This window comes from Bactrocera tryoni, chromosome 4, assembly GCF_016617805.1.
Source record: "Bactrocera tryoni isolate S06 chromosome 4, CSIRO_BtryS06_freeze2, whole genome shotgun sequence".
Taxonomy (NCBI): Eukaryota; Metazoa; Arthropoda; class Insecta; order Diptera; family Tephritidae; genus Bactrocera; species Bactrocera tryoni.
The window spans coordinates 37,758,206-37,772,615 of record NC_052502.1 but is presented as its reverse complement, the minus strand read 5'-3'; the positions used below and the strand labels follow the sequence as shown (position 1 = coordinate 37,772,615).

The window sequence follows — 14,410 nt, the reverse complement described above, 5'->3', positions numbered from 1 at the left end:
TAAAAACCGCCCCCCATGAAAAAGTACAAACCCCCTCGGATGAGAGACGCCCCTTTTGATGACAAAAATGGCAAACCCACTAAACATAACGATTTAAGGGCTTAACTCGGCTAAAATCACGTAGGCGGTGTCTACGCCAGTAACGAAGAGAAGACTCTGCATAAAAGTAAGGTCCAATTATGCCTCCAGCACAAAGTCCATACAAAACAGTGAGAAGAACACGTTGTTCTATCGTATAACGCGCCATTTTTACTAAGCCTTAACAATCATCAGTCACAGAAATGCTTAGGGAGTCTACTTTATAACGAACATAAGTATTTGACTGGTATAAATCATTCCGTAAAGGTCGTGAAGTCATCGAAAACTATCGATATAGGCTCAAGCCGATTACATGAAAAACGTTAAACAAACAGAGCTTGAAAATTATCGTGTTGGCATCAGATAGATAACACAGGACCTCAGCATCTCCTATCGATAGATTCAACACATTTTTATTAATTTTTTGGGTATGAAGCGTGTCAATGCTAGTCTCTCGTACCAAAAGATCTGAATATTTTACTAAAAAGAATGATATGGAGTAGATGTCAGAAAAGAGATGCTTGAAAACGTAGCTGAGGATATACTACACATCAAACGCATTATTACAGGTGACGGGACGAAGGCAAATGTATTGCCTACAATAAAGATTACTTTTAAAATCCATCATCATCTGTGCGGGACCAATTTGATCAGATGGTATAAAATCAAGCGGAAAGTCGAAAATTATTATACTAAGTAATATGGGACTTGCAGTGATAGTATTATACAAATTATGATAGTCGCCGATATATGTATACTTTGTATATTTAAACAATGGTTCGGACATCAAAGATATTTGGAAACTAGGAGAACATTGAACCAATTTAACTCGTTTTTAAGGGGATTTAAAAATCTCTAGTCCGATTTCGATAATTTTAATGTATAGTTGGCACATAAAAAAAAACAGAGCCATATTTCGATCAATTATCAATTCAAAACGAAGTTATCTCATTTAATCTAAAGTGGTGTTATATGTATATAGAAAGTAGGCGTGGGTGAAGTCCGATTGCGATCACTTTCGAATTGCCAAATAATAATGTTAGAGGAATGTTAAGGGGGTATTCTGGTCTAGAAATTAAAAAAAATGGATTTTTTTTTTTATTTTCAAAGCTTAACTATTCAAGAATATGTGTACAAGAGGATTTTTCAAAATTCAAATTATTTTCGGAGATATAGGCATTTTTCTGACCCGGCAACCAAACTGGTTCGGCCGGAACTAATCGAACAAAAGACATTACGCGAAACTATAAACGCGTTTTTCTCAAAACTGACTTTTTCGGAACGATACCCACGATTTCTCAGGTTCTACTGGACCGATTTACTTGAAATTTTTATAGTCTTCTTTAGGCTTGTCTATAGTTGGAACTAGCCCCATCTCTAAATTTTTATTTTTATTATTTTTAAAAAATTCGAAATAGTTAGAAAAAGTGATCCAAAAAAACTTTTTTTCAGGCAGTCGCCATTTTGTGAAAAAAATTGTTTACCCCTTTTCCGTAGTTCCGGCCATTGCGACATTATTCTAGATTAATAATCTTTTTTTTTTGGTTTCAGATAACTAGGAGTGTTGAAATCATGGGTATGGTCACGTGGAAATTTTTAGAGACCCCCCACTTCGTCAGCTCATAATTTTTGAAATTTTTTACTTTTTTTAGTTTTTAATTTTTTCTGTACTCTTCCAAAATTAACAAATAACTAATAAAAAAAATGGATAGTAAAAATATTAATTACCTTATTTTTAAGACACTTTAAAAATTACCTGAAATTCATGCTTCTACACCAGAATACCCCCTTAAGTACTATAACAAAGTTGTCGAGTGATTGCTGAGGTATGATATTGCACCTAAAAGTGGCGGTGCTAGGTCCACACACCAATTTGTTACTCTATTCAAGTGTTAAGATTCCACACAATCTTTACACTTTTACCGTTCGAGACTTATCGCACTTTTTATTAAGCAATTTCACTAATTTTCACGCTATATAAAGCAAGGTCGAAAAGAAATGATAATGACGATAGAGGCCCGCTAATCCGGACATGGCCTAATCCGGATTCCACTGTAATCCGGAGAGGGTTAAAAAACTCAAAATTTCTATTATGTCCCTTGTAATCCGGACCGACATTCTCTATCCGTATTCTCTAATCCGGATCACATGTTTATTATTCACTACATTCGCTTTTATGCTTTATTGGTTTAAGTTTTTTTGTTTTTTTTGGAACATGTGTATTATTTATTATAATAAACAAACGGAAATTTATAAATATTTTTTCATAATACATAGTTCTAATATGTCTTTGGTAATCCGGATTTCCTTATATTCCGGATAGGGGCCGGTTTTAATTGATCCGGATTAGCGGGCCTCTACTGTAATATTATTTTCCCAAAACCGAAAGCATTGCGGAAACTCCATTCCTTACGAAAGTTACTCAACGAACTATTTTTATATAAATATTTTGAGTCATGAAGCTTATGTTGTTAAAGCTTCAGTAGTTTCTGAGTTATGGGCATTAAAGCTATTGGAAGTGAAGTGGGCTTACCATGGTCACATTTTTTATTTCTCAAAATTTCATGTGAGGTTATATAAAACAGATAATTTTATGAATCAATTTTACTTTCTACCATTTATAAAAATATACTCCGTTATATGTATGTACATATGTATAAACAGTGCGAGTGGTTACATTTCGGCTTTTAGTGAGTCATAGTTTCCGGAAAGCCATTTTAACTTGCTCATGTGTCTGTGTGTGAGTGCACACATTAACAACGATTTATAGTTGTCAACTAATACTTTTTGTCTTGTCGAGTTTCTCCAATCACTTTTACTCGAGCGCGCATTAAGTGGCCTGAATTCCGCGAGCAACACATTCGAACATTACGCACTTAAAACGCTCGCTTGCAACATGGACACATACATATACAAGTAAATAAAAATGATATTTTCCAACAATTTGCACAATTGAAGCAACCTCCCACCGACGCTCATAAGAGTGTTGCTCTCTTTTGCGGTTAACCGCGTGTCACGCAAAAATAAAAAAAAAATAAATAATAATAAAAAGATACCGCGAACAACACACAGTAGCTGCGGTTTAGAGGAAAAAATGCAATAAATCTAACTACTTTTAAATATACATAAGTACAATATATAAAATTATTATATATTCAAATACATAAGTAAGCACGTATGTAGTAAAGCCGTCACCGTCACAACAATAAAATTGTTTACACACACCCACACTTACAATGGCATATTGACAAGCGTCTATATGAGTAGCAAAGCGGCGACGCGGCAGATAGACAAAATGTCACCAGCGCCAAACTAAAGGAAACTATTAAGGCAACCTGAGCTTAGCTATGCCAGCACAGCGATAATAATTATTTATTATTATTTTTACTTTTATGAATATTTGGTTAGTTAGCATTTTGTAGACGTTCGAAAAACTGTCGCGTCCGCTTGCTGGAGTTCATCAAACTCATCGCAACGCTGCACGCATGAAGTCATTTATGCCAAATAATGCCAGCAAAATTCAGCACATTCACGCAATACAAGTCGTAGTGCCGAACGAAGTACTAGTTTTTAACTTTGAGCAGACTTTGCAAATCGCTTGCCATTGGTGTATGTATGTATGTATATGCGCATATCAGGAAAATCTTCCGCGTTTTGTGGTGTCACATCATAATTTCTTCACGAAAGTCAACGTCAACAATTTTGGTGTCTATAAATGCGATTTACTTGCGGTCGGACGTTTGTGCAGTTGGAGCAATAATGAATATTTTCGCAGAATTACACTAAAAATATATGGAAGTATTGATTATTCAGCGGCCCAACACCGCAGTAACTTCAATCTGCACGCATATAATAATCGTCAATGGAAGTTGCATGACTCAAAATATACAAACATATTCATATGTAAATATAGTACGTTGAGTAACTTTCTTTAGCATAAAAGGGTTTTTTTTCGCAAAACCTAAAGAAAAATTATCATCATTTCAGTGAAAAAAGTCAGTAAAATCTATAAATAAAATAATAAAAGATAAAACTTAGATAAGGAGGGTTATTCCGACTGCCGTTGTTGTTGTAGTGGTTCATTGATAACATTGGAAGCATTCCTTGAAAAGCTCTAACCCGGTTTATATCGGTAAGTCTTACTATAAAATCTTAACATCTCTTATGGATCGACTCAGCACATTTTGGTTAATGTTTTGGGTATGGAGCGTGTCAATTCTAAAAGGGAACCAAAAGATCTGAATCTTTTGCAAAAACGACGTCGAATAGAGGCCGCAAAAGAGATGTCTGACAACATACCTGAGGATTTCACTGACTGTTTCCACGACAATCTGGTCTACGGACCTGGATTTTTATCCGGCCAAGGACTGTCAACTCGGCATAATTCTGTCGCTACAACAACGGCTCCACGTACTGATGACGAGACTTGGATTTATGAATATGACGTTGAAAACTGCCCAACAATCTAGTGAATGACGCTCCAAAAATGAGCCGAGACAGATAAAACATCAAAAGGTCTAATAGCTGTAAATAGCCAACGCAATAACGGTATAGATTAAGGATCTGCAGTAACTCAAGTATTAATCGGTTAAGTCGTGATATTGCTGTTAATTAATTTAAAATGTAGTAAAATCCTTTAATACTCATTCGGAATATCTGAATATTGTTGGTAAAACTAATTAAAATTTGTAATTCTGAACTTTGAACTCGACTATTATAAATCCCATATTGCATAGTATTTATCTAATCTACTTATAAGTGCAGACGTACTTTTCTTACGGCTAATCAAAGCAGTCAGTCAGGTGTTTTGGGCTGACCCATATCAAGCACATGATTTTAACGACATTATTCTATTTATGCACAAAATACACAAAGTAAAAAAGAAACCCAGGGAGCAACACGTTGCCAAATAGACACTACGAAAAATTCTTTTTACTTTTTTGATAACAATAACTAGTTTAAAAAAAAATTTATATAATATGATTCTTTTTTTGATACACATACATACAAATATTTAAATAATTTAAATTAAGGTTCAAACAAATGTATCAGAAACGCTAATGAAATAGTGATCCTACAGGGCATACATTAAATAATAGTTTTGTTCGCGTAGCGGCAGATAAACGTCAAAAGGTGATAAGCGATTCTCGACGGTTATTTGCATATCCACATAAAACAATTGTTTGAAGCCGTAAAACTGACAGCTGAAGTGTTTTAGCTGAGTAATGACAGCGATCTCAGTGAAAATAGTTAGTTTTACAAAACAGCGATAGGAAAATATAAGCGCAAAGGTTTAGCGTATGGTGTGAAATGGACTGTTGGCCATCTGATTGACACGAGGCTGCCGGTAGGGCGTACGGGCGGATAACATATCACATGCTGCAAATGGCGATAAAAGTGCAACTGATATTCAGATATCGCACACAGCTGCTAGATAACAGTTACGCACACATATGTATATGAACAAACATTTGTGCTTAAGATGGTGCATACTTATAAAACGTGATTGCTGCTTGGATGGGTGCAGCTGACATTGTTCCCCTGTCCCAAACAACTTTTGTACATGTAACTTTGTATGTGAGCATGAATGTAGGCACATTGTTTGCATTCTGTTCGAATTTGAAAATTTAACCATAAGTACATGTGTACTTTTATGTATGTATGTATGTTTATAAACATGTCTTTTACAAGTTTAACAATACTTTGTACAGTATCCACACTCCGTGGAATTTATCATAAAGAAATGCGATTGTTGTAAATTACTTGGGAAAGACCTTGACTGGTTGCTTAACAGTTTATTACTTTGCGCGTATGCGTTTTAATGGCAGGCATAAACACACAATAAAGTGAACAAAGGAATTAAGAAAAAAAACGAACGAAACAAGTATTGAGTCCAAACAGGCGACTTGATAGGAGGCACTGGCAAATACTTGGCGACTCAAGTCAATTAATCGGATCATGAGGCATTTATAGTACGCTTGCTGTTGGAATGCAAGTGAATACAGGCATTAAGTAAAGAAGTATGTAACAATACGCTGAGTTTCAAAAAAATGCCTGCTGGAAGCAAATTTATTATTCAAGGCATAAGCGCCGCCATAAGAAAAGTGCATTGATATATTCTTTAATAACATTCAATACATTTGAATGTGACGCAGCCGGATAAAAACACTTTGAAGTGGTGCACTTGGATGCATACATTGCTTTCACTGCTCCGCAACGCCGAGAACGAACAACGCGAGCTCTCAAGCACTTTGTCAGCTAAAGCACCCCCTCGTAGCACCCAAGAGCAAGCCAAGTGTGCACTATTATTGAGTTTGATATTGTACATACGGTCATACATACTATATGTACATATGTACATATATAAACAAATGAATGACAATCGGTGCCTTCAACACTGCTCCCGCGCCTTTATAGGTTCGTCGTTGGCGATGCAATAAAATTTGCAGCTGTACAGTAAATATGGAAAATGCAGTCAGTAATGGAAATCATTGCAAATGTGTAATTTTTGTTTTTTTTTGTATGGAAGTTGATTGAATATGCTGATTTGAATATTACTGTACAACTTGCCACAAATCACATTTGAACAATTTCAAGTGTATTGTTTCAAATATTACGAGTACATAACTTTAAATTGATTTCGTTTTGGTATTGATAGCATATACCTATGTAGTTATGTGCATAAGTAGGTTCCTTATACATAAAGCATCTGTATACATATAAATGTATCTTCTATGTAGCTACGCCATTGAACTTGACAACTCACATGCGATCCGATTGCAGCAGTTCCATAGGCATATAATATGACATGCACACTTACATATGTTAATGCATTGCATGAATGTTATGCATAGCAACGTTATCCATCGCATTCGATAGTCAACACAGCTTAAGAAACATCAATTTGCGGAGGAAGAGCCACACTATGTGGGGTTCTCGAATACAGCAAAAGGCGTTGCCGGCAACGTGTAACAGAAGAGCACCGGAGGTTTTAATGCCACAATTTTGCGTTTGTGTTCCATTGTTGCACACACAATTTGCACTTCAAAATAATACCAGTATATTTATATAAAACAAAAAGCTCGACAATCCGACGTTTAGTCTGATTTGCTTTAAAAATAATATTTCCCCAAGCTCGGTCGAAAGAGCTTATATATGTATGTACGTCGGACACTTAGAAGCTAGCAAGAATTCATTTATCGAAGCCACCCTTGTTGTGAATCTAGTTCCATCATGGGGGTGCAAAATTGCACTATTAATAATCCACTTTTGAGCTTTGAATATACTATAATTCTTTTCTGTCTAAAATTACATTACTTTATTTCTATAAAGACACTCCTTTAAATCAGTCTGATTGTAATGCCGGCAGAAGGACTTTGTATTCTGTCCTGTGTACACGTTGTACCTACGCTCCACAGTTCAGCGGCGTTACGTCCCATCACTCATTAGGTGACCTCGCCCTCAGTTTGCGCATCAGTCGTCTTTTTAACCACTACCTACAACGCGACTGCAGTATGACTCATCAAGTGCGTCAACTTGAGATATGCCAATTTGGCGTCAATTTTTTTAAAACATAATTTTGTAACTTTATTCTGCTCATACAATCAGTAAAAAAACAGCACTTGTGCAATTAATAATGTAGCGACTGCCACTGACGCGTCGACTTCGCTGTACAGACAACGTCAGCGTCGACCGCCTCACATTCTGCTAGCATTCCACAAACACATAACCAATCAACTATTCTATTCTGTGTGGGGGGTGCAGCAATGTTTTTTGTATTGTTTACTTACTTCTGTAAATTTCTCCAAAATTTCTGCCTTTTCATCCGCCGACAAGGTTTTTGTGAATTTATTTAAAACCGACATTTTTGGTGTTTTTGTTATTTGTTTATGAATTTTTTCGCGAACCAATTTTAATGTGGAATTCTTTGCACCAACGAGCTAAACTGCTTTTTTACTTTTTCCTACTTCTTCGCCGACGACAGCGACAACTGCGACAATAACAGCAACAGCGGCGTTTTCTTCCGCTTTTTGGTGTATGTGTGTGTTCCTTCAGCCACTTTACAACTACACGGACAACACTCGCGACTTTCGGATTCTGGCTTTGTAATTCGCGATTTCTTCCACTTATTTCAGATTTAATATATTATATTTGTGCTTTCGTTGCGATTTTCCTCAACTTTTAGTTACTGCTGAAACACAATGCAGCAATGCACATTCCCAATCACTTTAAATTCACCCAAAGAACACAAATAAAACATATGCAACGTGTAAATGTAGTTATTTCTTTTTTCTTAATTATGCTATAGGGCGGGCGGGACAAGTATTTTATAATTCTCTAGCGTTCCTTTCCAATTCGATTTTGCGAACTAAAATGAAATTGACTACTCTGCTTCAACACTTGCGAAAGAATGCAAAGTGTAATCGGCGTTTAGTTTTCAGTTTCGTTTTGAGCAAGACTTTGAGTATACAGGGTTGATTCGAGGCTTCAATTCAGTGTTTACTTGTCTATTTAAAAATAGTAGTATTTTTTTCAAAATGTACGGTTTAATGATTAACATTATAATATAATTAGTAAAATTCTAAAAATAATCTTACAATTCTATAAAAGTTTTAATTTGTATATATATCAACACTGCATCTTTTACTAGGAATTTGCTTCTTAAAAGGGTGTGAACATTTCGTACAAACCGACTGTATGTTGACGTTTGTAAAAATTTTGCGTTTCTCAACACTAAATTTTTGATATACGCTTTGTCTCCTCTTTCTTTAGTTTATTGTTTCCAATTGTAATTATCGTTCTTTTACATTCGTGATGCCTCTGTGTAAAGTTAATTCTACAAAAAAAATGTTTGTTTGTCCAGATTCAACTGTGAGCAAACTGAGCTAAGCAAAAACGAATAGTTAACAATAGTTCAGAAAAAAATAAATATATATAAAAAAGCCTACGTGACTTTCATGAAGAAAACATTGAACGCGTTTGATGCGTATCGGAGGAGTGAAGTGTGAAAGTTTTGCTACTACGTAATTGTGGAATTGATTTATATGAAAATTACATTGTGTAAAAGCTTGAAAATTCAATAACAATCAATAAATATCAAAACTCTTAAAGAAAATTTCAACTTTAAAGACAATTAGTTTATTATTGTTAAGTAGCTGTTAACATGAATAACGGTGGGTTCAGTTCGGCAGACGAGGACTCTCGTGATGGCCACAGTACATGTTGTCTTATCGATGATGACGAACGTTGCCGTAATCCCGCTGGTAATGCCAGATATAGTAAACGTATACAAAAAACTGTGCAACAAAAACGTCTAAAACTGCGTAATGATCCCACCGCGGAACGCATTTACATCTGTGAATATCACAAATCGCAAATACAATCTGCACGCAGTAAACGCCGACGTAAGGAATCTGAGGAGGATAGCAATGAAACCGACAATGAAACACCAGATGTTGTTATGCCGGACCTTTATCAACTGCAAGTGAATACATTGCGACGATACAAACGTCACTATAAAGTGCAGACGAGACCTGGTATGAAGCGACAACAGTTAGCAGACGTAAGTATACAACTGTTGTATATGTGTTAGTTTACTTGTTTTCGGCATTTCAAAGTTATAGTTTTATAAATATATATATTTTTTTAATTTTCAGACCATCATGAAGCATTTCAAAACGATACCGATCAAAGAGAAGGAAACCATCACATATTTCGTGTACATGGTTAAATCGAATTCAAATAAGCTGGATCAAAAGAATGGCATTGGCAATGATACAACCTGATTGAAGCGCTGATAAGTCTTTAGCTTATTGGTTGGTTGCTATTACTCTATAACATTTTGAGTGCGCTAATGTCTGAAGCAAAAAGCCCCCAGCTTCTTAAGCTTCCTTATGTATATGTATTTAGAGCTAAGTGAATATTGCTTATATGGTGTAATCGTGTTCATGTTGACTTTAATTGAAAAAGAAAAAAATAATGTGCAGTTATATTATGTATAGGTATGTTTATAGAAATGTAAAATAGCCAACTACACAACTCTGTTGAATAAAGTCATTGTTCGATTTTTGCAATATTTAAATAGTAGAAAACGTACATATGTGTTGAGGGGTGAAGGTTGCGGTGCGATAATTTGTCGGTTTCATACTGAACATCTGAAATTAATAAAGCTGGTGTTCTGTTTTGCATGCCTAGGCATATTTATTAAAATCAGTTCATAATATGCTAAAAAGAGATGTATGAAAAATTCCATTTCTTCACAAAATTACTTTTGCTTCTTCCTCCGAATCGCTGGCATCATCTACAGTGGAAATAATGTAATATAAAATTGATCATATAATTTATATAAAACTTACGTTGTAAATGTTTCCTGCTTAATTGACGTTTTGACTCCTTTTTGGAAAATTTACGCATTTGTTTTTCCACTTGTTGTGAGAGGCTGCGTTCGCTTTCATCGCCCTCCTCGGCGACGTTCTCCGAGCACATGCTTTCAACATTACTCTCAGCGTCATCATCATCCGGTACCCATTTGATGTTAGCCTGATTGGATTCTAACAGAGCCGATTTGGAATCAATGGCAACGACTGTGGAATATTGAATTTACCATTAGCATTTTTACATATTAAATTTAAACACACAAAAAGTTGTTTATTGGTCACCGTTCTTTTGGCCATCTGAGTCTTCTTCCTCACTCTCATCTTCATTTCCACTTGTTTCCATTTCATTGTCTTCCTTTAACTCGCTTGTTTCTTGCATTTTGAAGTTACGTAGACGCAACGACAAACGATTTTCCGCCAAAGCTGTAATCTGATTGAGACGCACACACTCTGTGAAACCGGTGTTTTTATTATCTTCTCTTGCATTTTTATCCAACTCTAGCGTTTCCTTCACATAGTCAACTACAAACTTGGCACGTCGCGCTGCACGTGTGGCACATTGCAACAAGAGTGTGGAACTTGTAAGAGTTGTGCCACCTAAATTCAAACAACACAATTCACGGAATGAATTCAAACCAAACACTAGCGCAGAATCTGCGGTACGTTCCTCCGATGCGCTGGGATCGGCCACAGCCAAATGTCCATCATCGAACAGACAATAGCTGACACAAACTGGGTAGTGATGCAACACCATAGGTATTGGTTCCTTTTCAGCTGCGGAGTGTATATGCACATCATTATCAATAATGCTAACGTCCGGCCGTTTGAAGTGTAATAGCGCGCTTAGTGCTGCTATTGAACAGCAATCTAAAAGAAATAATTTATTAAAATTTTGTACTATTTGGAGATAAAAATGTACATACCAATTAAATTGCCTTCATGATTTAAAACATTCAAGTCTATACGCAGCAGCCACACGCGTTCCTCTGAGGTAACGCAAAGCGATTCTAAATCTACACAACGTGAATCTTTGAATGTACGCTCTAAAGTGCGACTAATTTGCACATTTAACTCGGAGTTACGTCCGGACTCGAAATGCGGCGCCGCCATCTGCCCCAATTCGACATTTATATAAATTATGCCCTCGTTGGGGCGTGTGGATTTTGGGACACCCAGCTCACAAGATACTTGCGCCAGCACCTTGGTTTCGCCGAGCGCAACGAGTGCACTGCCCCAATCTGCACCGAAATTGATTGTTACCTTACGAAATTCATCATTTTTGCGACCATCTAGGCGCTACAAAGCATAATAAGGAAAATTAAACAGGAGAAAACAGATTTCATTGTACCGCGTGTTTGCCGCTTTCATTCGGCCACTCACCAAATTTTGTTTGACCGCCTGCGTAATAAAATTACGCTCAATGGTAGAAAGTGGCGTCTCCCTCATTTTACGTTCTTAAAATTCCGATTTTATTTAATAGAAAATTAAAATTATATTTTAACGACCAATATTTTGTCGGTGCTTGCGTTTTCTGCACTTTTCTGTTTATGGTGCGAACTGTGAGGTTAAGGTTGGTGGTATTTACGAACGAAATGAAAAGAAAATCAAACGAAAACAATTCGGAATGACAGTAAAATGAAAGAAAACATCAACGAGAATCGATGTTCGAGACTCGAAACACATTACTTGTAGGAAATTAATTTGAAATGCTGTACTTGATAGAGATTATATCATTATCGATGATTGGGAATTCGCAGGGGATAAATTGTTATCTCGAAGACTTATAAACATTTAAGCTTTGAGATTTTTTTGTTTAATTGTTGACAATCAGCTTTTCTTTTTTAAATATTCATGGCAGCTTGACATACATATATGTACATACACTGCAACTGATGGTTTGATAAATAGTCTTTTTTAATGGTTTTTATAACTTTCCATATACATATATTCTAATTGAGAAACCCCCCATCATTGTTTCTGTGGACAACCGTACCTTTGCTAATTTTAAGAAAGCTAACTGAATCCGGTTCACAGCATTTACTGAGAGACATTTTCCCTGCACTACCCATTATAATAATCCATACAGTTGGCAGATGTCTATCCCCCAAAACGACTGCAGCAGCTGATAGTACTGGCTTCGAAACAAGTGGAAAAATAATAATAAATAGAAAACTGCATTTCGTAAAATAACAGCCCATTCGTAGAAATAATCATTGCAGGAGCATCAAATGAACATTCCTAGACTACTTTGGCTATTAATACCTTCACTAACTATACCTTCACAAGTTAATTGGAGTTCGACCACCCACAAAAACAAAAGAGTTCGAGTTGGCTACCGAAACTAGAGAATGGCTCGTCCAATTTTGTTCGGGATACTGTAGCAGGGCGAATTCCTACTTATCCAGAATCGACCTCGACATACGAAACCTATATACTGCATGTAATGAGTTCTTGCATGACTCTCCTCTCTCTCAATTCTCTTAATATTCCAACATCGATAACAAAACAGCTCGTTTCCTGGACCTCCTGTTAGGTGACTTCGATGACAATTAACTTTCGCCGTACCACCCAAATAGAGTCTAGATAACCGCTACAACAACAACGATGTAAGCTTGGTTGATCTGAATTCGAAATACGATAGATACATCACTTACCAAGCTTACAAGCTTTTATTGGTTGTGAGGAGCTCTGAATAACCTTATCCAACCCCATCCGAGACAATGAATTGGCTCGCGAGTTATTTTAGCCGACTTCGGGGGACACGGCTAAGTAATATGTATTCTGTTAAACAAGAATAAGTTTTACTTTCGCACCAAAGGGATTCAAGAAGTCTTACGGACTGTAGAAGCCTCCAAATTCAGCGCGCCTGGCGTAATTAATGCATTGACAGGAAGAAATAAAGGTACTCAATCCAAAGTTGTCTACACTTGAAATACCCGGTAATTGGTAAATTGGAAGAGTGCACTCATTACTGCAAATTGAGAAACCGGCTAACCTGCGGAGTTATATCGCTTAACACTTCTCATACTTTCAACATGGCTTCTGGAAGATGCACAACACCATAATAGCACCTGGCGATATAAACATCTAGTTAACTAGTAGCCTCGGTCATAGAGCACTCTACTACTTGACGATATTAAAAAATCCTCATTCCCCAAGGGATAAAAATATAAGGTCCCAGATTATCTGTTCTTGGTACTTCTGGGAAATGATTTTTTTTAAGGTTTGGCCGTGGGAAGATATAGATGAGACACGTTTGTTTGGTATGTGTTTACCACCGTATCCAGACCGTAATTACGGAAGGATTGCAGGAGTTTCTATTAGCTATTGGTTATGATATGACAACCAGAACATCATTCACGGGCCTATCTGTGAATGTTATTAAGTTCTGTTGTTGGGGCACCTCTTCTGTTGTTCGCAATGTATTGTAGGAGACACTTCTATTTAAAGTATTGTAATATTAATTTTCAGGACATCTCCAGATGCATACTTTCTCTGTATGCAGTAGTAGAATTTGTGAAAGATCTGTAGAATCTCATCGATGCCTTGCAAATGACTTTGAAAGCTTTGTATTTGGATCACATGTGCGGAACGTAGAGTTCTACCAAAAAGCTATTCCGAACTTTTTTAAGCAGCTGGTAGTCGGAGATTTGACGTCATCAACTGTTATGAGGGATATAACTGTACTTTCTAGTAAGTGAGGAGTGAAGATAGTACCTCAGAAGATAGCGTTACGCTCTTGCAGGCGAAGAAATTAGTGTTCATTGCATGAGAGGTGATTTAATTTATATTTTATGGATATGAGAATTTCGAAAATAATGAAAATTATATTATTATTAAATTAGGGAGAGAAAAGTTTGTATAGCTCTCAATTTTACTGCCCGAAGTTTGGAGGTTCGACCTCAAAGTATAACGGATCATTGTCTCGCTCGCTCAGTTAAATCGTCATCCAATTC

The 14,410-nt window shown here is 36.3% G+C and overlaps 3 protein-coding genes across 3 annotated transcripts in view; 1 reads left to right on the top strand and 2 right to left on the bottom strand.

Moving 5' to 3' along the window:
• LOC120774373 (plastin-3) overlaps positions 1-8,481 on the bottom strand; it is a 35,404-nt gene extending 26,923 nt beyond the window's left edge. The window contains exon 1 of the mRNA XM_040103969.1: positions 7,869-8,481. Coding sequence (XP_039959903.1) covers positions 7,869-7,943 — 75 coding nt within the window. The 5' untranslated portion in view covers positions 7,944-8,481. The remainder of the gene's footprint in view (positions 1-7,868) is intronic.
• Positions 8,482-8,881: 400 nt separating this feature from the next.
• Positions 8,882-10,147, top strand: LOC120775734 (histone deacetylase complex subunit SAP30 homolog). The gene is made up of 2 exons (XM_040106052.1): positions 8,882-9,640; positions 9,735-10,147. Exons 1-2 carry the CDS (start codon positions 9,242-9,244, stop codon positions 9,861-9,863), a joined length of 528 nt encoding a protein of 175 aa, XP_039961986.1. The 5' UTR covers positions 8,882-9,241; the 3' UTR covers positions 9,864-10,147.
• A 106-nt stretch (positions 10,148-10,253) lies between these two features.
• Positions 10,254-12,012, bottom strand: LOC120775924 (exosome complex component RRP45). Its single transcript, XM_040106329.1, has 5 exons — positions 11,835-12,012; positions 11,378-11,750; positions 10,737-11,321; positions 10,434-10,661; positions 10,254-10,378 (listed from the first exon to the last, which is right to left on the bottom strand). The coding sequence occupies exons 1-5, from the start codon at positions 11,898-11,900 to the stop codon at positions 10,335-10,337; spliced, it is 1,296 nt and encodes a 431-aa protein (XP_039962263.1). The 5' UTR covers positions 11,901-12,012; the 3' UTR covers positions 10,254-10,334.
• Positions 12,013-14,410: the final 2,398 nt, after the last annotated feature.

Excerpts from the sequence above, each read along its gene's own strand:
- LOC120775734 (XM_040106052.1), top strand. The coding sequence starts at position 9,242 with ATGAATAACGGTGGGTTCAGTTCGGCAGACGAGGACTCTCGTGATGGC. Across the intron at positions 9,641-9,734 it reads AGCGACAACAGTTAGCAGAC|ACCATCATGAAGCATTTCAA; the intron begins GTAAGTATACAA and ends TTTAATTTTCAG.
- LOC120775924 (XM_040106329.1), bottom strand. The coding sequence starts at position 11,900 with ATGAGGGAGACGCCACTTTCTACCATTGAGCGTAATTTTATTACGCAG. Across the intron at positions 11,322-11,377 it reads TCATGAAGGCAATTTAATTG|ATTGCTGTTCAATAGCAGCA; the intron begins GTATGTACATTT and ends TATTTCTTTTAG. Across the intron at positions 10,662-10,736 it reads CTCAGATGGCCAAAAGAACG|TCGTTGCCATTGATTCCAAA; the intron begins GTGACCAATAAA and ends AATATTCCACAG.